This window comes from Semicossyphus pulcher, unplaced genomic scaffold (assembly GCF_022749685.1).
Source record: "Semicossyphus pulcher isolate SPU_LCO1_2020_fin unplaced genomic scaffold, fSemPul1.0.p SCAF_19, whole genome shotgun sequence".
Classification (NCBI taxonomy): Eukaryota; Metazoa; Chordata; class Actinopteri; order Labriformes; family Labridae; genus Semicossyphus; species Semicossyphus pulcher.
In genome coordinates, this window is record NW_027211692.1 from 3,139,452 (window position 1) to 3,165,925 (window position 26,474).

General features: G+C 43.6%; 1 protein-coding gene across 2 annotated transcripts; it reads left to right on the forward strand.

Moving 5' to 3' along the window:
* The first annotated feature begins 2,345 nt into the window (after nucleotides 1–2,345).
* ccdc9 (coiled-coil domain containing 9) lies at nucleotides 2,346–25,032 on the forward strand. Of its 2 annotated transcripts, XM_069668508.1 has the most exons (16): nucleotides 2,346–2,432; nucleotides 3,397–3,449; nucleotides 3,786–3,890; nucleotides 4,125–4,274; nucleotides 6,536–7,318; nucleotides 7,591–7,674; nucleotides 8,442–8,606; nucleotides 8,700–8,881; nucleotides 9,893–9,954; nucleotides 11,121–11,165; nucleotides 14,773–14,893; nucleotides 15,547–15,679; nucleotides 15,860–16,409; nucleotides 17,179–17,379; nucleotides 18,289–18,444; nucleotides 22,221–25,032. In XM_069668508.1, the coding sequence occupies exons 2-16, from the start codon at nucleotides 3,447–3,449 to the stop codon at nucleotides 22,223–22,225; spliced, it is 2,745 nt and encodes a 914-aa protein (XP_069524609.1). In that variant the 5' UTR covers nucleotides 2,346–2,432; nucleotides 3,397–3,446; the 3' UTR covers nucleotides 22,226–25,032. The 2 variants fall into 2 exon arrangements, with proteins under 2 accessions (XP_069524609.1, XP_069524610.1); XM_069668509.1 differs by lacking the exon at nucleotides 11,121–11,165.
* The last annotated feature ends 1,442 nt before the right edge of the window (nucleotides 25,033–26,474 follow it).

A 26,474-nucleotide genomic window follows, 5' to 3' on the forward strand; every position in this document is an offset into this window, starting at 1 on the left:
ACACTCCAGTGACATCACCGTGTAACCCCCCCCCCCCCCCCGAGTGCTGGTTGTTTATATCAACAAGAGAAAGCATCGTCACTTTCCTCTGTCCGTGATCGGAGCCTCAGGGGTTCTCATATTAACCCCTCCGGGAGGTTGCTGTTTGGCTCTCACAACAATGAGCTCATCGCTGAGTTCCCCTCAGCATCCAGGCTGCATGAAAGAGGATCCACAGCTCTGCACCGGGCTGCCTTTTCAAACCAGCTCCAGGATAATTAAACGATGATTAATCCAGCGTAGGTGCCTCGTACCACAGTGTGATATAATGAATCATAATTAATGAAACAGGAGCACAATAATGTGAATGTTTTTAACAAGATGATCAGATTATTTAACATTTACAATAGTTAGCTTTTCATTACATATCAATAAAGGCTGGTCTGGTATTTTTCCTTTCTGTCCCACATAACTGTAATGAATGTACATTTCACATCTTAACTTACATAACAGCATAATGTGCTGTAACCTAGATGACACCTCACATGACCCTGCAGAGCATCATGCAAAAAATCATGTAAAGCCTTTTCAGGTCACACAGTGAAATGTCATTAGAGGTCACATAGCATCGTGTCATGTGCGGTCAGGTAACATGTTGTGAAATAAAAAGCATGATGTGATGTGGAAGGACGAGATTACATGAAAAAATGTTATGTAAGGATCAAGTATTTCCCTAACCCACACAACATTACACAACATAACACGTGATGTGTGTAATACAATGTGATTAATGTCACAATTGTTTAGCAACAAATGTCAAATCATCAGTCTTTAATGTTACTGCTGATGGCCTGGATGCATTGGTAGCTCCTATATAAAGCTTTAGTATTAAATTCAGACTGTTTTATAACAAGTAGGTTTGAGTCATGTGAAGTAGTGTTAAACTTTGTGATGATAAGAATTTTGATTAGAGGAAACCCTGGTTTTCTCTATTACATCAGTCATACCAGTGTAACTGACGCTGCCGTCTGTTGTGTCCCTCCACCTGTCTCCACCTGTACCGTGGCAGCAGGTCTCTTCTGAATGTCTGCAAGTGATATGATGACACAGACGCCAGGCTCAAGTTGCACGATCTTATCAAGTGATTAACAAATCCTGCGTGGTCATTACTCAGTGTGCTGCCTGACAACAGTGTAGCTGTTTGTTTTGACTGAGAACACTGAAACTGGGCCACAGGATAGTCTGTCATCTGTGTGTGTTTGTGTGTGTGTGTTTGTGTGTGTGTTTGTGTGTGTGAGGATGTTTGAGTGACACAGACAAAACAAACAAAAGTCAATTTTGAAATGAAGTAAGAAGAAAAAAAAAAAAATGATTGCATTATCTTATATACTCACTATGCATAATTACCCATTTTAGAATGAATGTTGCAACTGGTTAAAGAGGGACACTTTAATTAGGCTACTTCTGCTGGGCATTTATTCAATATATGATTATTTATATTTTGTATTGACAATCTAAATCTGCAGTATAAGAACTAAAAATGAATTTCATCTGTTGAAGTAAAAAATAATACATTTGACTTACAACTGTAGCGGAGAATAAATATAAAGTCACATAAAATGGAAATACTTAAGTACAATTTCTTCAGAATATAGATTTAAGAACAGTGCTTAAATAACTGTACTTAGATACATTCCACCATTACTACTTACAATGTACTGTTTATTTATTTTACATAATTGATAGGTATTGATCCAAAATAATTACACAATCAAATGCAAAGTTTCCCATCATTTTAGCTACTGCTGATTTCCAAGGCCTGTCACTAGATGACCCTTTAAAATATCAGATATAAAACTGAAATACTCCAGCGACAGTACTTTATGCGTGGATTACTACGAGCAGTACTTTTGTAGGTGTAGTCAGTTATTGTACACCAGTGTTTGATAGTGTTTAAATATTTGCAGGTAGAGAGTTTCAGTGTTTACTTGTTCACTTGTGGTTATTGGTGTGTTTACCTTTAAGAGTTTGGCGGCAGGATCTGGCCTCATCACCGCTGGGTCATCAGGTCGAGCTCGTTTGCTGGGCGCTGGCGCCCTCTGGTGGACAGCTCACGAACTATATAACCTCAAAAACTTCACGTAGTATCAATTGTTTCGGTTAACTTTCTAGCAGTTCACCAAATCTGTAACATAGTCATTAGGGCAACAATTTCTAGCTGCCTGAGTTAATACGTAGTAGCACGGTCACGGTGAGTTTAATCTACGAGTTGAAGAACACTGCTGTGTCTTTAAAAAACACCGCCAGCGAGAGGGGGGGTCACTATTTGGCAGGAAGTTAGCCGCAGCTAACAGGAAGTCGATTAATGAGGACACACTAAGGAGCAGGAATTGGCAAAGAGCAACGAGACCAAACATTGCTCTTTACACCTTGTACAACTGCCACAAACACAGGTAATTTAAACACAGCGTGGTTTAAACACACATGAACATCTGCTTTGGTGTTTTTTTTGTATGTTGTCTGTGTCGATGTTGTTTTTATAGCGAAGGTTTCGGTTTCGGCGCCTTGTATGAGAGCAGACATGGCTCAGTGTGGTTACATTACCTCTCCCAGCAGACCAGAGTACGACCGATAAATCAAAGTAATTGTCTGTAAGAGGACAGTGAGGGTTTAATGTGATGTATATCCTGCGCAGTATGCGTGCAGTGTTTCATCGTGGGTCAGGTAACTTATTTGCATCCAGACTGCAGCTCTAATACGCTTACAGCAGCTTTGGCAACGCATCAAGGATTTATTCATTTGGTTTCTTGTGTTCCACTTACACACACCTGGCTGTTACCTCACCTGTGATTAACTATTTAACCTTGGTCAGTAACCAGTGGACCCTTTAGACAGGTAGACAAGTATTAATTGGTTAGTCTGTGGATTATGGTTTCTGTTCTGCAATGGAAAAGAGAGGGAAAGTCACATTTCTCATGAGTAATTTCATAACCAAGTACGATTATATATCAAATTAAAGGATCACACCCAGACATGTTTTAATTATTAAAAAATGACTCTGCTTGGAGTAACAACATGTCTGGTTATGCACACCCCCTTTATTGTAAATCTACCCATTCTCTCTTAGTGGAAAATTCCGAATACTTCATTATAAAACATAATGTTGTTATTAATATTTCATCCATGACGATCATTGCCATCTAAACTACTTGTAAAGTCACTAAATCATGCCTGGATATACATCCTTAAACAGAAGTTAACTAGTCTAAATAAACTCTGCACATCCCTTATTCTGCACAGTGAACAAAACATCCAAGACAAGGAACGATATGCAGAACACTTTGTGGGCAGAGGGGGGGCATAAAGCAACTAATGGACAAATGATCATCAGTATCCTCCTTATTTTCCTCACCACAGGAGGAACAAGCAGTCAGCCACCTGTGTATGAAGACAAGCCAGAGGCAGCCATGGTGAGTGAAATGGATAAAACCAAAACACTGTCAGAACAATATTGTAGACTGAGGTCAAGTTGGGATTCATGTTGGCAAGAAGATGTCAAAAACAAAACTCAGCTGTCTTAACAAAGTGACTCTTTCACAGTGTTAATTAAATGCAATCTGAAAGACTGTTACTTTTTTAACCTCTTTAACAACTAAATAGTATTTATGAAGACTGTTGCTCATCCTAACAGTTGATTAATTAGACATAGATTACATTATTATCAATATCCTCCTAGCATTAAATTTAGGACCGACGGACCTTCTCCTTGTTTTATTGGCCTCCTAACCTGCCTCCCCTGTGTTCAGTCTTCAGCGGTGGATCTAAAGACAAAGGAGGAGAAGGATGCAGAGCTGGACAGAAGAATCGAAGCTCTGAGGAAGAAGAATGAAGCTCTGGTCAAGAGATACCAGGTAGAGAGTACTACACAGTAGCATATAACTGTCTGTGCATCAGAGCATGTGGTTTGTCAACCACAAACCCAAATCTATTTTTTTGGGGGGGGTGCTGATGGCTATGAGAAGACTTAATTTTGTTTCCTCTTCCAATGTGGACATGCTCAAAAAGTGCAAAGAATAAGTCTGGAATTTGGATTTGGTACACAGCTTTAGTCTTGTGTCACTCACGCTGTCACTCAATCTCAACAGGAAATAGAGGAGGACAAGAAGAAGGCAGAGCAGGAGGGCATTGCCGTGACAACACCCCGTAAGCCACGCCCCCATGAGCCGGAGACGGACAGGAGGAAGACGGAGAAGGATAACTTCACCGTCACTGTCGACCTTTCTAAAGTTTCTGGGGTAGGACATGATGGATCCATAACACACATTTCATCCACCTCATACACCGACAGATTCTCATTACTGTGATCTGTTTTCCACTCGCTGCCAGTCTACCCATCATGCCTTGCGTCAGTCCCCTGCCCACGTCTCAACCCACTCATGTGTGGAGGCTGGCAGTTGCATTTGGGATAACCTAAGACATATCTTTGTTGAAGGTCTCTTTTGTATCTCAATAGCGTACAAGACGCACATATAACATTATACACAACAAAAAATACGTCATGGACTAATAGCTTAAAACAATCAAGCTGTTGGCATGAAAATAAAACAAAGCTCAGGCTGAAAACACTGAAAGTTAGCACACGAGAGTTCATGCAACGAGGCTCCATCTGTTTCTGTTTAGTGTGTTTCTGTGTTGTCAGCTCTGCCGCTCCTGTGCACAGATTACATTTGGAAATCTTTTCATGCAGTTGTCTGACATGATTGTACCTGTTATGGCAACATAATGTGGTAACAAAAGATGCTGGTGCAGAGTGAACTTTAATCAACATATTTAAAGAACACAAACGTCCTGGAAAACAAACTCTGTGATCAGTTTATCCGTCGTCTTATGCTCAACACGCAGCTCAGTTCAGTTTGTTAAGTCTGTTACTGTACGCTAACGTAAAACAGAGTACCAGCGCTGTATGAAGACACACTGGACAAACAGATCATGCTGTCAGCTGCACTAACTGTTTGACAAACTTTAATCGGAAACAAGGACGGCAGCTTTGAGTGTCATGTAAGATTTCTTTGTACGTTTTAAAGGGCCAGTTCGCAGATTTTCAACCTCAGTCCTATCATGCTATCATGAGGAGCTAATGCCATTATGGTAGGAAAAAAATGCAATTTCTCTCTGTGCCTTTGGAGGACGCTATCCGCTTCTCCAAGGGGCCGTGGAAAACCTCCGCCAGGCCAGGGAGCTTGCTAAACTACACCTTCTCATTCTAGGACGCCCGCCTCCGATGTCATGTTTCGTTCAAAATCGTCAGGTTTGAAATGTAGACTGCAGGCTGAAGATTTTTTAGACGATCCACCGGCATATTCTCGTCGTATTTCAGATTCTGTACCGCTCTGACCCATCGCCTGCAGCGATCAATGTCCTTGACTGGACAACAGTAGTATTTCACTCCAGCATCTCTCGCTGGGCCGTTCCTTTCAGAGGGAGGGGCGCAATGCATGCTGGGTGTTATAGGAATGTAGAATGGACGAAACCACGAGCTGTTTGTACAACTTTCTCCACAGCTATGGCGCCAATTTCAAATATTATTGCTTCTATCGATTACAGAGAACACCAGCTTTGACTAATGCTCCTTTATAAAGCTCTGTTAATCTGCGAGGAGATTCAGGTGATAATTCTCCTTGGGTTGCATTAAATAACAATTGTAGCAGTTAGAATTCATAGAAACTCTCTAATCAGCCTCCTGTGAGCTGCAGCGGGACAGTTAGTTAATCAGGTCCAGGAGAGACGGGGGTGTAGCGATGCAGTCAGCTCCCGCTGAGGTCCAGGAAAGGTTACAAGACAAACAGCCCTGGAGGACAGCAGGGGGGGCTCTGCTCCACATGTGCACCTGATTGAATGGATATTGATTGAGGGTCAAAAGGTCACAATTGGTTCATTAGTCAGTTTAACCTTCTCTGAATCTTAACAATAGACGCCTGATCCCTGCGCTTAAAGGGCTCTGAGAAACTGATGAAACTCTTCTTCTCCTTCACCTCCCAGCCTCCCTCTGAGTTCATCATGTTGTTTTGCATAATCCATATCCATGATTAATCTATTGTATGGAACAAATCTTACAGATTGATTCTGTTTGAGTTAAAAGTGCAGAGGCAGCACATTCATGTCCCCCCATTTGTCCGCTGGCTGCTGAATTTTCAGAGCTCACAAACATTTCAACACTTCATTCGAAGGCAAATATAAAAGAAGGTGATGGATTAGTGGTAGAAACATCCACAAACCCCGGTGGGATACGTGCTGGAGACAAAAATGTTCAATAAAAACGCCGCCTATGAATCTCTGTGGATTACAATAAAATAGAATTTATCCTTAAAATCTAAAGAGGATGGGTTGTATCTTTTTTTTCATCATCTGACCATGTCTTTTTCCTGACGTCTCCCTGAAGCTGCTGACCGTCATGTAGAGACTGTCTGCTTGCTGCATACTGACTGAAGTAATCAAAATCTGGTGCTCCGTAAGCATGACTGCTGTCCAGGCTGTAATCACTGTGTTTGTCCTGCAGGAGAAGAGAGTTGTGAACGACTGGAAACCTGGAACGCCTCGTGGCAGGAAGACGTCAGAGGAGAGTGACGGTCACGGCGGGCAGGGAGAGGGTCACGGCGGGCAGGGAGAGGGTCACAGAGGGCAGGGAGAGGGTCACAGAGGGCAGAGCGATGGCCACAGAGGGCAGAGCGATGGCCACAGAGGGCAGAGCGATGGTCTCAGATGGCCGAGCGATGGCCACAGAGGGCAGAGCGATGGCCACAGAGGGCAGAGCGATGGCCTCAGATGGCAGAGCGATGGCCACAGAGGGCAGAGCGATGGCCACAGAGGGCAGAGCGATGGCCACAGAGGGCAGAGCGATGGCCTCAGATGGCAGAGCGATGGCCACAGAGGGCAGAGCGATGGCCACAGAGGGCAGAGCGATGGCCACAGAGGGCAGAGCGATGGTCTCAGATGGCAGAGCGATGGCCACAGAGGGCAGAGCGACGATCCCAGAGGGCAGAGCGACGGCCACAGCAGCCCCCCCAGGAGGACGGGGTCAGGACGAATGGGTCGGGGAGGTCAGAGAGGAGGAGGAGGAGGGCGCCAGGAGAGGAGAGACAGAGAACCCAGGGAACCCAGGGAACCCAGGGAACCCAGGGAACTCAGGGAACCACGGACGCCCAGAGAAGGAGAACCTGGGGAGTCAGGAGGACCGGGACGTAGAGGAGGAAGGAGAGGAAGAGGAGGTGAAAGAGGAGGAGGAGGCGGTGGAGGAGGAGAAGTAGGAGGGACACCAGGTGGAATGGACAGGAAATCCAAGGTGAGTGCAGATGAGACACTATACTGATGTATCCCACGTGTTTGTCCTGTGTGTCCGGCTTTGACCTCCTCTGTCAAACAACACCACACACTTGTTTACCTGCTGATTAATGTGAGGACGGTTAAAATAATTGCTGCTGTGAACTTTCCTAAGTTGTTAAATCCTCTCTGTTTTCAGTCTGAATGCAAATGTTAACCTCCTGTATTTGTGATGGATTATGATTCTTTAGTTTACAATGACACAACCCTGCTTTGTTGTTGTTGTGTGTTCAGGAATGGGAGGAGAAAAGGCGACAGAACATCGAGAAGATGAATGAAGAAATGGAGAAAATAGCCGAGTATGAGAGAGGACAGCGGGTAAGAGACCGTGTTTTTACTCATCTTAGGGCTGCGTTTGTAGTTCTTTGGATTCGTTTTATAATCGTAAACCTACATGACTACAAAGATTCCTGCCTGCTTTTATTCAGAGTTTAAAGTATTAATCTCGAAGATTTTCATTTAAATAAATGTCAGTTAAGTCACTATCTGTAGCCGAATGAGGTAACACAATGGTGACTGAGCCTGTGGCCTACTGATGAAAGCCTTTGCGTTTGCAGTATATAGTATTATTATGGACTGGGTGTCTGTGGCGACATTCACAGAAAAAATCACAGTTAGTGACGCGTTTTCCATCAGCCAGCAGTGGTTGGTCTGCCAGAGAGGGTAGGCGGAGCTAAGCGGCTGCTTTTCCGCTTGTAATAAGTGCAAGTAATTTGTTTGCAACAGTAATCTACTATGGCTGAACAAACAAAGAAAAGATGGATGACTACAGATACAACTTCAAAAATAATTGAACAAACCAAGAGAAAGAAACAAATTGACGCTCAGATGAAGGCAAAAGTCTAAAAAGGAGTCATGAGGTGTCGCCAAATAGAACGTAACTGAGAAAGTTTGTAGTGATGTTTTGCCCTGTACAGTCTTCACAGTCTTTATTGTGTAGAACAAAATACAAATACTAAACATTGTGAATAGAGCTTTGTGGAGAGACTAACCAGGCTTCAACATTTTATACAAATACATTTTATACCAACTAGGCTGTGGTCTTAATGAACATGGAGCGTAACTTTGAGAACTTCTCTCTTTAGCCTGATGGAGACAAGCCCCTCCGTAACTTCCTGGACGACCCGAGACGTTCAGGCCCAGCGCCGGACATAGACCGCAAAGAGGGCAGCAGGAGACATGTACGAAACTGGGGAGGGCTGGACTTTGACAACGTGAAGACGGGAGCCGAGCTGGAGAAAGAGTGGACCGTGAGTATCTGCATTGTTTTAAAAAGGGGTGTAAGTTCCAGGCGGCCCAGTCATTGCCACAGATTTGACTATGTGACCCTCCTGTCTCTGCAGAGTCGAAGGCCGGGTCCCAAAGGCTCCATGGACATGACGATGTCGATGACCGGCCGGGAGCGAGCGGAGTACCTGCGCTGGAAGAAAGAGCGAGAGCAGATTGACGAGGAGAGGCTAGCTCGCCATCGCAACGCCACCGGCCAGTGGAGACGAGAGTGGGACGCACAGAAGACGGACAGCATGTGAGAAGAGGGAGGGGAGGGTTTTATGTTGTTTCATGTTTTTTTAAGTAATCATTATTTAAGGAACCATATCTTCTTTTCTTCATGTGATCCAGAATCTTTATTTTTGCACTCTAACTGCTCCCCACTGTTCCACCAAGAAGTGCTAGATTTCTTCGATCCAGGCCTGCAACTAATGATTGTTGTCATTATCTATAAATCTGTAGGGTAAATTCTTGATTTATAGAGAGTCTTTAAAATGCCATAAGATAATGAAAGGTGCCCACTACAATTTCCCAAAGCCAGAGATGATGTTTTCAAATTACTTGTTTGGTTTTGCCACCAGTCCAGAACCCAAACATGAATTTACAATCAGATACGACAAAGACGAGCAGAAAATGTCACATTTTGGAAGCTTGACCCGTTAAGGACGTTTTGCTTGAAAAAACTGACTTAAGAGATAAATCCAATGCAGATTATTAATTTTCTGTTTATCAAGTCATTGTTGCAGCTCTACTTTAGTTGTATAGTTATTAAAAAGTAATTTATCTCAGGCACATCTAGACAAATGAGGACTTAAGCAGTATTAAGATTACGACAAACCTCGGGGGCATCGTAAGTAAGTCCCAAAGAAAGAGCAAATAACTTTCACATTTCTGCTCTAACCGTGTTTTGTGGGAGATGCTTTCACTAGAGAACATCTCAACCATGTTTGAGGATCAGACATTTATCATTTCAAACCTGGAAGCACCTTTTTGAGCCTGTCTGCACACCGTAGCTACAGAGGTCCGTTTTTGACTTTAAACAGTTTCTTTATGTCTCTTGTGTCTGCACTAAACTAATGAGCTCTAAAACTAAACTAAACACATCAAATTTCAGCTTTTCGAGTCTCCATCAGGTCGTCAGCTTGTCCTACAGAGACAGAGGACATGTCAACACAATTGAAAGTGTTTGTTGTTATCTTTATTGAAGCTGACACTCAGAGTGGATGCTCACATAATTGGTGATATTAACCCTGCAGCTTTTTCACAGGTTCAAGGAGGACCCATGTGCAGCTGCAGAGGGCATCACACCCGAGCAGGGCAGCAGGAGAGGCAAGTCCACACACACGCACACACACACACGTCATTAGTCTGCTGTTGCTGTGGTTACACAACATCTTTCAGGACCAGGACAGCAGCATCCTTCTCCATCCCTTGTCTCCACTCGTCTGACACGATGTCACTCTGACCTGTCGTCACACACACACACACACACACATCAAAAACACCAAACACACATCACAGGACACAACACTGCCTCCCCTCTCCTGCTAATTAAGACCTTTATGTAAATGAGAGTTGATTAAGCTCGTTATGTAAATGTTGCTGTATTTCCCTGGAGTCCAAACCAACCTCTGAAGTCGCAGTCGAGCTGATCTGAGAGGAGCACAAGCTCCCGCTTCTCCTCTTATGGGTGCAAACTGATGCACTGTTTTAGAGGAGTGAAGGTTAAAACAATAAGTATATAAACAGCCCTGACCATCGTTCACCAGCCAAAAGATATACTTTATCTATTTAACAGTTAGAATAAGTATTTTTCTCATTAATTAGTCGCCTTCTCAATAACAAGAAAGAGATGTCTTTAAACTTTTTCTGACCTGGAGCCAAAATCCCAGAAAATGTAGTTTAATTTTAAAATGGATAAATGTGTATAAAAAAGGTTCAAACTTTGTAAATAACAATTAGCTTAATTTGAGTCCCTGGCTCTTTTATGTAAATGCCATTTTACCTGGAGAACGGCTCAGTTTAACACACCGGGACTCTAACGTTTTCTCCTCACTTGACTTGACTTTAAGCCAATGCATGTCGGTAACTTCACTCGTCCGGGTGATAGAATAATTTACTGTGGGACTGTGTTAATCCCAGGACGGCTTTAAACTAAAGTCACTACATTGTTTTTGTGGCTTTGCATCTTTAATGCTGCTCTTCTTTTCTGCTGGTTGAAGAGCAGATCTCAAAAACAAAAAAGATTTTATTGCATCTCTTGGTTCAGTAGAAAAATGAATGTTTACATTGTGATGATGTCTTTTCTATATGTCGTGTGTGTGTGTGTGTGTGTGTGTGTGTGTGTGTGTGTGTGTGTGTGTGTGTGTGTGTGTGTGTGTGTGTGTGTGTGTGTGTGTGTGTGTGTGTGTGTGTGTGTGTGTGTGTGTGTGTGTGTGTGTGTGTGTGTGTAGTGGACATACTGTAATGTGTTTGTGTGTGTGTCCTCTCTGCAGCCCGGGGGCGTAACTCTCGTGCAGAGCCTCGGGGCAGGGCCGCAGGTTAGACCACAGCATGGGACATTGAAGTGTTTGTGTTTTGTTTCATGTGTGTCTGTCTGAAGCCCCACAGCTGCACCCAAAACCAAACACACCCCTCACTCACAAACCTGACTCACAACAGCCCCTGAACATATTATCAACTTAGTCCACTGTTCAAATATTAAACCATAGTGTGAACTTCTGTCTACTCAACTGTCTCACTGTGTGTGTAAGTGACCATATGGCAAACTCAAACAGGTGTTTGATCATCTTAAAAGCTCGTACAAACCTTTAAATTAAGCCCTCATAAACCCGGGCCTTGCTCTGCTCATCAACCCACACAAGCCTCCTCTATCACGACCACTAACATCAGCTTGTTCCCTGCCTTACAGACAGTGAAAGTGGAGGATTGACCTCAAACACATCATCCAGTTCTTCTCAGGGTTTTTGTTGGAGTTGTGTTTGCATCTGTAAGGATTTTTAATCTTCCCTGAGGCTGGCAGCACTTTAGAAAGCGTCTGCACACAAACCAGCCTCATGATGTGAAACAGTTTGTAAATAGTTCTCAGTGTTTTCTTGCCTTCACTGAGGCTTCTTCCACACTAATACAATTTCTGATCTCCGTCAAACGACTGTTTTAGCAGCGTTTTTTCGAAAGCTGAAAACGCGTATCATGACAATTCATATACAATGGGACTGCGCGTGCCAGAGTAAACAGGAAGCAGATTGTCTACTTTGGTTGCAGAAAATATTACGAAGGAAGAACAGCAGCGGCAAAAAATAGTGGAGGAGAAACTCTTACTGAAATGTAAACATACGTTTTATAAGATCCGCACCTGACATGACTGATTATACCAAATCAGCAAGCAGACAGATGGGTGTGTAACATCGTTTACAAAATCTGAGACAAAAATACAGTCCTGGGTTTTTCAAACTAAAACAGGTCAGCTGCGTTTTTAAAAGTCTCAGTTATAGGAGCTCAAAAGTCCCAGGGTAGTGTAGACGCTTGGTTCTTTGGATGTTCACTTATTGTTGAAGTTGTATCTGTAGTCATCCATCTTTTCTTTGTTTGTTCAGCCATAGTAGATTACTGTTTAACGGAGACCGGAAAAGCAGCCGCTTAGCTCCGCCTACCCTCTCTGGCAGACCAACCACTGCTGGCTGATGGAAAACGCGTCACTAACTGAGCGCTGCTTGGGATTTTTATTCTGCGAAAGTCACCACAGACACCCAGTCCATAATAATCCTATACTGCAAATGCAAAGGCTTTCATCAGTGGGCCACAGGCTCAATCAGCATTCTGGTACCTCATTCGGAGATAGTGACTTAAGAGACATTTATTTACATGAAAATCTTCTAGATTAATACTTTAAGTCAAGCTGCTCTATCACCCTCCTCCTCTTCTATCACATGTTTTGGTTTGTGGTCATTGTGAGTCTCTGTTGTAAGTTTATAGTCTGCAAAGCTGTTTCTCTTGCATGACTCTGTACGTGGACGCAGCTAAAATACTAGTGCAGAAACATACATTTGCAGAGATGAGGGAAATGAGCTGAGATGAGCTCATCCCTGCAATAGGTGTCACATGACTGCGGTGCTGGCGTCATGCATTTATCTTTAGAGCCTAAGTGTGGACGTAGCCTGAGCACCTCATGGGTGGTGACATCCTCTTCCAGAGATTCAGTGGAAAGTCAGATCACCAGTCATCAGTCAAATCTTCAGTCTTGTTGCACTTTGAGGAGGTTCAAACAAACGCTGAGGATTATTTCTACCTGCTGCTCAGTCCTGGTTTAACTTTAACTGAGAGTATTTTACAGATTATGACATCACACCTGCCCCACATCAAAGCCTGCACTCGCTTTGGCTGTATGTGTGTCTTCACAATGTGTGTATGTGTGTCTCTTTTCACCACCATTTCTAATTTGTGAAAGACTCGAGTGTCCTCCTGACAGCCCCGAGCCGCTCAGTTCAATCTCTTCATCTTCATCCCCTCCTCACTGATCCCTTCATTTCTTTTGTACTTGGTCTCTCTCTTCCTGACCTTCTTTATCACATCCTCTCTCCCTCTTACAGCTCTTATCTTGCTCCCTCTCTGGACCCTCCCCCTGTTGGAGCTCTCAGTCTCCCTCCTTAGTTCCTCCATCCTCAGCTCCTCTTCCTTCTCTCTCATCCTTCTTTAACAAACCGATTTCTTATTTTCCTCACACCGCTTTCTGACCTTTTTATGTCCTTCATCCCTCCATCAGCTGCTCAACAGATCTCCATATGAGCATATGTTCCATCCAACATTTTACACATTTACTCTCTCTCATTTTCCTCCATGATGATGTGATCTTTGTGGTACAACAAACCGTGTATAAAATGTACAACCCACTGATGTGATATGTCCAAACCTCTGAGGAGCTGTACCCTTCCTGATGATGTTGTCTGTTCTTTTGACCTTCCCTCCCACTCACATCTCTTGTACAAGATTTATTGTTGTCCCCCGTGTGCTCCGTCTCCATCATATTTTCTCCTCCGCTGACGTCTTCTTCTGTCATGTCGCCTCATGATTGCACGCTGAGAATACTGAGCTAAGACCAGTAATGAGAGTCCTGTTTGCTGTCAGGCCTTTCCATAAAGCGTAACACTCTTTTGTGGGAGATCATACCGGCTCAACCCAAGTTACATGGTGCTAGTACAGGTCTTTATAGATGCCAGTTCTTCCTGCAAGTCAATGTACATGTCATCAGAATGATTTTGCAGCTGTTGTTTTAGGGTTAAATAGTTTCATATCTTTACTTTGAATATAGTTGCTAGCTGATTCCCGTCTTCAATTATTACACAACATGCTTAGAGTAGATGTAGTGCACCAGTAGTTATATATTTATACATATTTTGTACGACTTGATCTTAAATTTGACTTCATGTAGATGCCATGGTACTGATCCTGATCATACCGACATCGACATTGGTAAAGGTTTAATAAGTAGGATTTAGGACCCCTCCTCCTCGGCTCTTCACCGCTAACACCGACAGCATCACGGTTACCGTTGTGCTAGGATGCTAACCGCTGGTTAGCTTGTCCTACCCAGTTTGAGGCACCTACCTGTCCAACAGAAAGAAGTCCAACTCTGCGTCACTCTTTCGCCATGTTCGCCGGTCTGAATGGGGCCCAGTTGCTCATTTGAACCGCTCCCACACTTACCTGTACGCTGTGATTGGCTCAGGGAACCACAACAGCACAAGTGTCTGCACACACGCTCACCAACACACGTATAGAGGCCCGTAAGTGATGATTTACATTATATTATATTTGCAAAAGTCTATATTTTATTTTTCTAGGAAAATTCCTACTTATTATACTTTTCTAAGGATGGCTCAGTCGTTGTCAGAACTTGCTGTTTTGCTTGATGTCCCACCATCGCTCTGGTGCGTCAGGACCTTGGAGAACATGTTGTTCATGAGGAAAGATTTTTGACTGCGTCACATTTTCAAAGTTTTATTTTAAAAACTCTGAACTTTGGCGACAATGAAACGCACGTCCATCACCTCCTTTTCTCACCTGTCAGTCCCTCTGTGATTCATCCTACCTTTATATCAAGTTAACAGAGCAACTTAATTTACTCTCACCATTTTATATTTCCTCCAGACGACAGCAAGCGGCCTCCTAAAGCTCCGACATTTGGCGACTTCCTGTCCCAGGGCAGGACCCCGGGGCCCAGAGGGGACCGGGGCAGAGGGAGGGGCCGAGGACAGAAGCCCAGCTACAGGTAAATCTGAGTTCTTACAGACGACTATACGAATCGTGTTATTTCATGCTCCAACACGTCAGCAGTCACTTCACAGGAATTATATGTCTATCTACCTGCCTACCTGTTTTAAAGGAGGCTCTGCTCATGTTATATTATATTTACAAGACTGATATATTGATGTCGAATGTTGTCTATTTTTGTCAATCTGGTTCAGTGCATCAGGGGATTCTGGGTATTTGCAAGACAGACAGATGGCATTCTTTCTCTACTTGTTAAGATGCCGATTAGATGCCGATTGTCTCCGTTCCCATTGCCAGTGGAGTATCTTCCTTTCAAACTTTGCGCGACAAATTTGGAACGATGTTCGAGCGCTGCTCGGACGGGGACGGGCTAAATTTGTAGCTGAGATGACGAGGAGTTGCAGAAGTTACCGACGGAGCACAGCATGGTGCTGGAAAAGGGGCGGAGCTTAGTGTGTCGACACAGGTTTTATGTTCCCATCAATGCCGATCGGAGCCGGGGCGATAATCCCCGGGCAAAAAAGCAGTGTGTCAGCAGGTGTAAGTGGGTTTTTTGACCACTGGGAAAACTTAATATGTGACATATACACACTATAGTAATAATGTTTACAGAGGTACATTGAAACTGTGACATCTGGATTTCTTTGACAGCATGCATGACAACCGCTGGGAAGGAGAGAAAGAAGAGGAGGACAAGGAAAAGGAGGACAAGACAAAGAAAGAGGAGAAGACCAAAAAGAAGGAGAAGGAGGAGGAAAAAGCCAAATCTCCCCCAGCACAGAAGGTAGAGAGGCTTCTTTTTGTAGTTTCAGTCTCTTTAAAAAGTTGAACTCTTAGCCAACTGTTCATTCATCAACAGCACATACTCTGCACATACATGTCCCAAAATCAGTTTGTGCAGGGTTTAGATCACAATCTCTTTTCACTTTGGTCCTTGTAATCCCCTCATTTTGTCTTTTCTCAGGTGGAGGAGAAGAACGAAGACGGAGAGGAGGACGATGAGGAATGGGAAGATGCCAGTGACGGAGAAGACGATGAAGGAGTGGAGGACGGGAGCGACTCAGAACAAGACTCGAGGGGCGATGAGAAGAAAGACAAAGGAAAAGAGAAACCAGTCAAGAGCAAAGGCAGCAACCCTTCATCTCCTGCACACCGAACCAGACAGACGTCAGCAGGAAGCCCCAAAGAGCAGCGGCCCCCCCGGCCGAAGGTCTACATCCCCTCCCCCACAGCAGTTCAGGAGTCTCCAGAGGGAGGGAAGCCCCTCAGCCCCTTCTCCCCGCTGGACAGCCACCAGCCTGTGTCCGACTGGGGGGAGGAGATGGAGATGCTGTCGCCCCGGAGCAGCATGGGAGGAGAGAGCCCGTTGAAACCCCCTAGTGTGGAGTCCAGCCCGCCCCAGAAGAAGGACCAGGAGGAGGAGAAGGAGAAGGAGAAGGAGAAGGAGAAGGAGAAGGAGAGCCAAGCTGCCAGGTCCACTGAACCTGCTGAGCCACAGAGAGAGGAGGACACAGGTAGGAGGCTTCACTAGGGCGTCACCTTTTCAACATGTCCTTTCAGAGGGTGTCAAGTAGTTGTTTTGTTTTGGCCTGAACATGTTCGAAGGACTGCGGATCCCTCTCCTTCTTATTCTGACATCTTAACAATATTGATATGCAAAGTATAGTGGATGGTATATAAATAATTGTCCAGATATACCACAATCAGTGGAAAGAGGGTATTTTTTGTCTTGCTTGCTGTTTTTCCCTCTGCAAATACATGTGGAGGAAACTGTGCAAAAATAGAACCAGAGCGAAAAAGCGACGCGTCACGTGGTGTGTTCGCTGACGCTCGGAGCAGGTTAGGACATCTTCTTTGTAAAAACTGAATCTACTTGATGTTTGCTCATTTGCATCTCCTCCATTATCCCATCAGTGTGATAAGTAGAGTGACAGAATCGGAATCCAGTCATAACTATACTGTGTTTTAGTGAGGGCTGCCTCTACACTGCCTATTCTACTCGCTGTTTGTTGATACCATTACTGTCTCTCCTCCATCGCTCGGCTCTCTCTGATGTCTCTCCTGGATGTGTCTGTGTCGGGTAGAAAGTTGGTCACAGACAAAAAATGCCGTTTGAAATGTAGCTCTGCTCTTCTGTTTGATTTTGTGTCTTGTCTCAAGTTCTCTGCTCGACTTTCCTCGTGTTTCATCTCATCTCTACTTCTTTTTTCCTTCCTCTTCCTCCCTCCATCCCTGGCTCCTCCCCCTCTCCCCTCTACGGTCTTTATTCTCTTCCACTTTCAGCCATAGACATTTCCTCTCCTTCAGAAGAGACTAAAGACGAGCAGACTGTGATGGTGACAGAACCAGAGTCAGAACCAGAGTCAGAACCAGAGTCTGTCCCAGCAGACTCCTCTGCTGCACCGCCCTCTGACTCCGCCCCCTCTGAGGTCAGTGAGGCTGCTGTGACGACGGACCAGGACACACCTGCTGCTCCATCACCAGGTAATTAAATCTTAAATAACAACACCTGAGTAACAAAGGTCTGCTGCCACGCTGGTGCCTCTGTGATGCTCTGCTTTGATCTAAATGTCTGCGTTTGTATGCTTTCATGCTGATGTTAAAGCTGCTAAAATATTTAGAATTATGTATAAACAGACAAAAAGTTTGGCCATTACAATATAAAATTGCATTCCAACTACATACAGAACAGACAACAAAACAACAAGGCCCAAATTACAAACCGTAATGTCTGTTTATAGAGATTAATAAGAAGCTAAATTGTCGTCAGATGAAGCTGATGGGAGCCGCGATGGCATTACGGCGGGTTACGCTCGGCTTTGTTCGATGGCTTGTGACCGTCCATCTTCCTCTTGATCACATTCAGGAGGTTTTCAGTGGGGTCGACATCTGGACTGGGCTGGCCATCACATGTAGAGAGAGATGCTGATTTAAGGAACATTTGGAGTGGGCTCTTCTTAATTTTTTCCGTAGCTGTATGTTGTTTATCATGCTAACAATCGCAGCTTAGCATGTTAGCATGCTAATTATCATGAAGCACAAAGCACAGCTGAGGCTGATGGGAATGTTGTAGGTTTAGAAGGTATGAAAAAACGGTAAAATGACACGATGGAGGTTATTACAGTTCGCACTGAGGGGAACCTGAATGCGTGTTGCAAATTTCATGGCTTGAAAATAATTTCTTACACTGGATCTCAAATGCTAAACAAATATTTGCGCTGGAGAAAAAGCTTTATTCTGGAGCAAAGTGGTGGACCAGCAAACCAATTCATTCATATTTTCCAGCATTTGTTAGACTTTAAACACATTCTTTCTTGGATGGAGAAAATGTAGAAGAGATCAGTTGAACAGATCAGACACTGTAATGTGGACACTGTTCTTTTTGTTTGACAGCCGACAGTCCGGACCCCCCTCCCTCTGCAGCCGTCCTGGAGGCCGACCAGAGCTCCTCTGAAGCAGCAGGAGAGAAAGAGGACAGCACAGCGCCCGCTGTCACTGATGCTGCTCCCACAGCAGGAGAAGCCGAGTCCTCAGAGCAGACGTCCTCAGGTGCGGTCCACATCAGTGACTTTGAGACGGTCGCTTACTGTAGGAAACCCTCTGTGCACTGCTAACGTCCTCTCACGCTGCGCTGCTCCTTTATTTTGGTGGTTGTTTGGATTTGATGTCCTCGTCTTCGTTTTCTTTCTGTTCTCTGGCTAACTCAGTCTTGCTTTTTATTTTACTTCTGTCTGATGTTTGTGGGAGCTGTTTTGGTGTCATGACCGATGCAAAGAGATATTTACACACTCACACAAGCTCAGCATTCTTCCCTCTTTCTGGATCTGACACGAGTCTTTCACAGCGTCACTGCCTCCTCCAACCAATCAGGACCCCGCTTCCTGTTTGAAACTCCTCCTGCCTGTCCTCCTGCTCCTCCTGTGATGGACTGAAAATACTAACTTTCACTTCCTGTGATGATCTGTGTTGTATTTACTCCCTGTGTGGTGTAAACTGCCCCTGTCCTTCCTCTTCCTGGTTTCATGTTTTCCCTGGTTTGTTTCTATCTTCTCGTGGCTGTGATGAAAGTTTTACAGTGCTGCATGGCATGCTGCCTGCATTTACAAACCGGGTGTCGTGCCTCTCTTTCTCACTCCTTCAGTTCTCATGGTGTTACATGATCAAATGACAGAAAGGTTCCTGCTGAGGAGAGAGAAAAAGAGCCTTGTGGTGCCTGTTTTCTGTACATTCATGGCAAATCAGAACATTTCTTCAAGCTGCCCGACCAAACAAACCAAAATAACAACTTTGTGTTTTAATATCAGTCAGAGCGACTTCTCTGCATCATCGCTAAATAAGATATGACTGTATCTGGGTCTTTGGCAACCGTCCCAGGAGTTAAACCTGTTATGTTTACGACTCAAAGAGATAGCTGCTAATGTGTTAGCTGGCAAGAGTTACTGGTTCGGATGTCCTGAATCTGGTGCACAGATTGAGAAGGCGACACCTCAGCCAACACAAAGGACGGCATGTTTCTGAGCAGAGCCAAATGAGGGCTTTGAGATCTGTTCACATATCAGGCCCTGTGTTTATTAAGAGTCTCAGGGGAGGAAAGCAGGCCAGAGAGTGACGCGAGTTTGCTCCTACTTTTAGGACCAGAATAAAAGTGTTTTATCACCTTTTTAACTGCAGACTCCAGAGTGTCATAACCTTTCATCATATGTCTTTCAGGCAGAGATATTTAGAGGAGAGGAGCTCTTCAGGGAATAATTGATGACAGTAAGCCTATTAAAAGATTATTTTGACAGAAAAAACTAATAATTTTAGACACAAAGTCCTTGTGTGGGCGCTGTCCCTGCAGAAACCCATGGCCTCACAATGTCACACTTAAAGGTAACCGAGAGAATGCAGCTGTGCAACAGTGATGATTCTGTCAAGATCCACAAATTTAGCTCTCGCATATTACAATTGTATGACCTTTAACAGCACCTAAAGATAACAGTCCTCGCTGAATTTCACCCGGATAATAAAGAAAAGCTCAACTTAAAGAATTAATATATTTAACTTGGTGCCCTTAAAATGCAGTCATTGTTGCACACCTCTCTTTAATGCTAATCTCATCTAATCTAATGCCTTTAAAGTTATTTGTCAATAAACTTTAAAAGTGTAAATATGCTGATCTTTAACATTTTCACACAACGTGTTATGAAACGGTAACGTCGTCCCGACAGGAAGTCGTTCCTCTCCTTGTTGAAGGTCAGTGCACGTGCAGGACACCTTTTAATCATCCTCCAGGTTTTCTCTGAGCCAGGACATCTGGGTCATGAGCCTACTGGTTTCTCATAGTTGCCTCAAATCAGTAAAGTTACCAGCCCACTAATGAAATATCAAATGACTAAAGAAACAATCATGTTCGGTCAGTCACACCAGCAGCACTTCCACTTCCTGTTTGCCATGAATGAAACCTTCAGCCTGCTTCCTGCTCAGCTCCTGGTGTTGGTTTAAATTCTGTTTGTATGTTTGAATGAGGAGTTTTAAATGCTGCCATGTGAGATGTAAACAACCTTAAACATTAATACAGAGCACTTAAAAACGAATGTAAGGATGGACGATGAAAACCAGCCTTAAACCAAAAACAACACTTTGATGAAAGGTGTGAAAACACAAATGTTTAGTGGCGGCGCTCCAGTTTGAACGTGGCTGCATTGAATCTCCTGATGAAGTTTATCGGATGTGAAGTTGTTTGTTCTGTGTTGTTACTGATATTGATACAGAAGAAATGATCACTTCCTGTTAATGATACCACATGTTGTCACCGCTCTGTGAATGCTGTGATTCAAAGCACCTCATGGTACCATTAATCATTAGTGTGTGTATTTTCAGTATGGGCGGCAGCAGTGGGAAAGGATCAGGGTCAGTGTTTTGGTCTCGTCCGCGAGCTCCATCAACATGATTCATCTTTAATCTGTGCAGAGAGCGGTTTGAAATTGAGCTAAGTGAACAAACCACAGACAGGTCCAGTCATCAGCCGGCTTCCCCTTACATCCTCTCAGCGTGTGGCTGCGGTGACGTCGCTTTGGCTAATGGACAAGTTTAGTTTAGAAGAACAAACCATTTTAGATCAAAGCTCCTAAGTTTGCTCCGCTAGTGAAAACATTTATAATTCTTAGTCTTTTGTAGTTCGTAGAGCTGAAAGAAGAAGACGCCCATTTAAAGTGTAAGCAAAGGTCGCTGTCGCGTCTCTTGTTGGGTGTAAAAGCCACTCCGGTCATTTACAGAAGATGACTCATTCGTGATAAACAGCAGAAGTCAGATGAGCTCATGTGGGCATTGTGTGTGCGTGTGTGTGTGTGCTGTCGATGTGAGTGTGTTACTGGGTGTGTGTTGGTGTCAGGGTGGAGATGAGCAGACCAGGGAAATCAGAGACACAATTAAGTTTTTAAAAGGTTTTTCAGAGGAAATGAGCGGCTGCTGCCGGACAGATGATACACCGACAGAACGGAGGCCATTTGAAGTCTGATCGAATTACATCTTGTGATGTTTCTGAGACTCCACAGTGGAGTGTCCGACTGTGAGGAGGTGAACAACGGGACTCACTCGAGCACCAGAAAACGCCCTTATTAAAAAACGCTAAAACTGCTCCGGTGGTCCTCAGGTCAGCGATTTAAAGTGAGAAAGAATGTGAAAATAGTTTGGCAGATGTGGAGCGCATCCTCCACTAACCTTTTTTATTTATTCATTTTGTATGCCTTTATTCAGAGAGAGAGGACAGTGCATAGTGTTGGAAACAGGGGAGAAGAGAGTGGGGGATGAGGTGCAGCAAAGGGCTGAGGGTGGGAGTCCAACCTGCATCGATGATGAAAATTTCAAGAGCCCAAAATCTGACGCCTTGTTTTGTCCTGTAAACATTTGGACTCATACATTGGTCAGGACATGAAATAAAAGAGAAGCAGCAAAACTTCACATCTGACAAATAGAGCTTGATAACACTTGAACATGTTAGATGTTCCGTTATATAAAATGCTTGTTGTGACTTAAAGGACAGGAAAGTGCCTGAATACATCTGGTAGACGAACAGTTTGTGCAGCTGCATGATTGAGTATTGATTAGTAGTCAGTATTTTTCCCTGCACGTAATCATTTGTCCCATTCAGCAGCCGAGGAGCTGAATGTGCAGAGAGATGATAATGCTGCTACAGTCACACTGAGGTTTCTCCCCCGGGGCTGCTCTCTGTAGAGATGTGCACACTTGTGGTACCGTGAAGTGCTCTGGATAAAAGCATTAAGCACAATGACACAAACACATGAACATGCACCACCACTTCCTCCCTGTGTTTGTATCAACAGGCTGAAGCTGCTGAGAACAAAAGACTTGCAACTGAAGAGGAGGAAAGATGAGATGGACGAAGAGCATCACACTACTCATCTCTGGAGCGACCATCACACATTGAATATAAAGAGAGGAAAAGTGACAATGACAGGAAGAGGAGGAGGAGAGACTGTGCAAAGCCATCATGGACCATGGACCTCTTTTTAGGGCTCTCTCTCTCTCAGCTGTTTTTAAGTCTTTTGCATCAGTGGGTCCGATCACCTCTGGACCCGCCGCCATGTTTGTCTCACTCTGTAAAGAATTATGGTAAAAATTAGACACTGATTTTCAATATGGAAACACCTCAAAGAGTTTCCTCCTCACAGCGGGGTCTCGGGTTTTTCTGAGGTGGGAAAATGAACTGAGCATGATGTGTGGAAACGTTATCACAGATCATTTAAGACTTTATGCAGAGGAAAAATCACTTTCTCACCTTTCTAAGATCCTCACAGACGTCAGCAACAAGCTCTTTTTTAAGTTCTAAGTTTATGAAATGACCCCAACACGTCCAGCGGAGGCAGGATGTGCAGGCCGGCTTATCAATGCCAAGAACCCGAAGCTGACAGATTTTAATCTTTTCTTTCAGATGTCTCAGGAACAGAACGGTCTTGGCTAATTTCTGTTAGTGGTGGCTTAAAAGTAAATACAACATTAACATTTTTAGACTCACTATGGTCATTGAGATCGCTTACATTCTTCTTCTTTTGCGTCTACATTACCCATGATGCAACTCAACCAGTCCTGAGAATAGGGTTTGTGATGCTAGTAGCGGCTAATGTAGCCTGGAGCCTCTGGCCTGCAGCAGAGATGAGCTGCAGGCTTCAGACATCTCGTACGCTCACTTTCTTTCTACTCCACAACACCAGATGTTTAATGTTTTCAGCTCCAAGCAACAATGACATCACTCGACAACATTTATGACTTCATGCACCTCCTTTTAAAGACAAACAGCTTTACGCAACATTTTCCACATATGCAACAATACTCAACACAGTTTGATGTAGAAACTGTCGCGCTCTGTTGGATAATTATCTATTTTACAAGCTGAAGTGTTGAATTAAAGTGAAAGATTGTTAGTTTGGGGTGTATGTGGTAATAATCCACATCATTAGACAACATTTTACTGCTGAAATATCCTGAATTTCCCTTAAACACACTCGGTGATCGCAGTGGCAGATTGTTCTACTCAGTCTTTTCTAAACCTCATTCATAAGAACACTTGTTTCTGTTGCTGTGAGCTTCGTCTTGAGACTTTAAATCCTCTGTTGTGAGTGATTGTGGCGGCCATCTTTGTGACGATGATCTCAGCTCCATTAGTGCAGGACTCCGCCCTCTGGCCTGCTCTGCTCTTTGGTTTTATGTTGTTGCTTTTGATTACTTTGTTTGACAGATTGTACACGGACATACTTCTTTTAATATCCGACTCGTTCTTCTTTTATTTTGGCAAGGTATAAAATGTGTAAAGACATGTTGACACACTAAAGATCTTTTAAGAATCAGGATCCTTCTGCCTGACTGTTCTAGCCTCTCTGCAGGTACATCAGGATGATTTAAAGTCAGCCGTGCAGGCCGGCTCTGTGTGATGTAGAATAACTGACTTCAATGATCATGTGGGTCAGCTGTGAATCAGACGGAGCGACTGGCTGTTGCATGAATTTGTTGACACACTTTCAGTTGATGATGCTCTGACCTGGATTATGTTCCGGGATCAGGTGTTTAACTTTAGGGCACTTTGATAGAAAAACACCTTCACATCTCCTCCTCACCCTACGCTTATCAAAATACCAATCATGTACTCGTTTTAATGATTCTGCGTCACAATCAGGAAACATTCACTCTTTTCTCTGACGCAGATTCTGACGGTCGTTCTTCAGAGAAATCAGTCGTACCCGTCTAATCATGAAGTTCCCTCCTTTAGATGACACACCGCCCCTTTAATGGGAGCTTTGTTTTTAAATCAAGGGTCTCTTTCCAACATGGATTAATGGGATGGAAAAACTTGCGTTTGTATTATTGTATATTTTCAACAGCCGCGTTTCGGGGATGAAATAGTTTATTTGGAATTCAGACTTTAAATTGTCCAAACATGAATTTGTCGTTGCGAGATGAACTTTGAGCTGCAGTTTTAGTTCATGTTGGGGTGAAGGCTTCACTCATACCTCAGACCAAGGCTTTAGTTTGGTTTGTTTTGACTTTGTGCTCAGTCTTTGAATCATGTTAGCTTTAGCAGCCCTCCTGTGGCGTTTGAGGACACGGGGAATAATGGGATGCTTTAATGTTTTGTGTTCTTTTTCAGAGGAACGAAAATGATGCATTTGGATTGAAAGGAAATGCAATATGTACAGTTTTTAAATGGAAAAAGAACATTCCACAGTTTGTGTAAAATGAAGCCTGTGAGCTACAAAAAAAAGACTTTGTTTTTATGCTTTCCTTTATTTTTGCATATGGATGTTTGTTTTTCTGAGCTCTGACTGATTGTATTTAAAGCAGTGGATATTTCAGTGTGCATCTGTTTCTAAAATGTCTTCCTGTTTGATACATGAAATCTGTGAGAACGAGCACGGTTTGCCTTTTTGAAGTGGTGTGAAGCTGTTTTCAGGACAAGCATGAATCTGAATCTGTAGCTTTTTAATGTGTTCAAGCCATCGAAGAAATAAACGTCCCATCAGCTCACACATCATCAGAGACACGGCCCTGATGTTTGTACAGCTTTCCAAAATATGTACACACATGAACTGTAGAGCACACATCCGCTTTTTTCTCATTTACACAATAAATGTTTTCCTCTGACGTCTGAAGTCACATCTGTTTGATTCCTCTCTGTGTTCGGTTTCAGGTTGGAGACTTTTCTGCCTCCATGTTGGATTAAAAGATGCCTTAACGTGCACATGATTACATCCACTGACACGTGCTGGTAACGCTGCAGCTCCTGTATTCATCCCCCTCACATGAATGTCTGTGCTGCTTGTTATAAAACCATTCTGCCCCGTGCACACGCTGAATACCCAGAGTGCTGCTGTGTTGTGTTTGAGTCTGATCCTGTTCAGGATTTTGACCTTGTCTGCTGCAGGACAGGAAGAAGAAAGGCCCTCAGCTCTTCCTTTCATCCCTGCTAGCAGAACATAATGAGGGTCTGAAATCCCCCTCTGAATGCTCAGCCTGCGTTTAATGGCTGCAGCCTGTGACTCATCTGTGTAGGGGAGCTTTTTTTATGGTTCTGATGTGCGTTTTATGGGCTCCAGCTCGCCGCTGCTGTGCAGGTTCTGCAGGCCGGAGGAGAGAATCCGCGGCGGGGATGATTTGTGTCTGAACACCGCATCTCTCCCGTCTTCTGCTGCGGGACGTTTCTCTCAAACTATGACCCAATCGGTGGGTGTTGCGTACTTTCAGCCCCTCCTCGTCCGAAGCTGCAGCAAGCAAGACACAATCACGGGGAGCAGCACCGGAAATGCAGCGAGTTTTCCTTTAAAATAAGAGTTTTTTTTTTTTTTTTTCATCTTGTCCTTATCTAAAACAAATCTTCAGCCAAGTGAAACAAAAAGGCCTGTTGTTGTTAGCATGGTTAAAGCAGTTTAACTTTAAATTCTAAACTCTATAGGACGTTATTAGATTTTAAACCATCTGATCGGAGGACAGTATTTTAACCTGATGTAGGAGGGACAGAAACAGCTGAACACCAACTGCTGACGGGTCATGTGTGATGTTCACCTTATTTAATTCATTTCTCTAAACTTATTGTTCAGCAGGGTTTTGGGACAGTTCAGAATTTATGTTTGCAATACTGCAATAATAATTTGCAGGTTTGTCTACTGGAATAAAATGAGCCATAACATCCAGTACTTTTCTCAAAGCACCGCCTATAGGCTACTGTTTGACAATAATACTGGGAGACAATTATAATGTATTCATGTTTAACCATATGAAGTTCAGATGTCTTTGTTTTGATGCAGACTTTTCTGCACAGCTCTCACACTGACAATATGTTCTCATATGAAGAAAGTAATAGTTTACAATCTTGTTTGAAACTGAATGTAAAGAAATATTCAAAACTAAAAAGCTCTGTCAGAATCAGTGAGTGAGTGATGAGTTAAATACACATCATCCCATCATAGGAGTACCAAGTAACTACCATCACTTTTATTTTATATAACATCTTATTTATTTATGTTATATATTGTCTTTTTTGTTTTTAAATTAGACCTCATGTAGACCATCTCTAAGAGCTGCTGCAA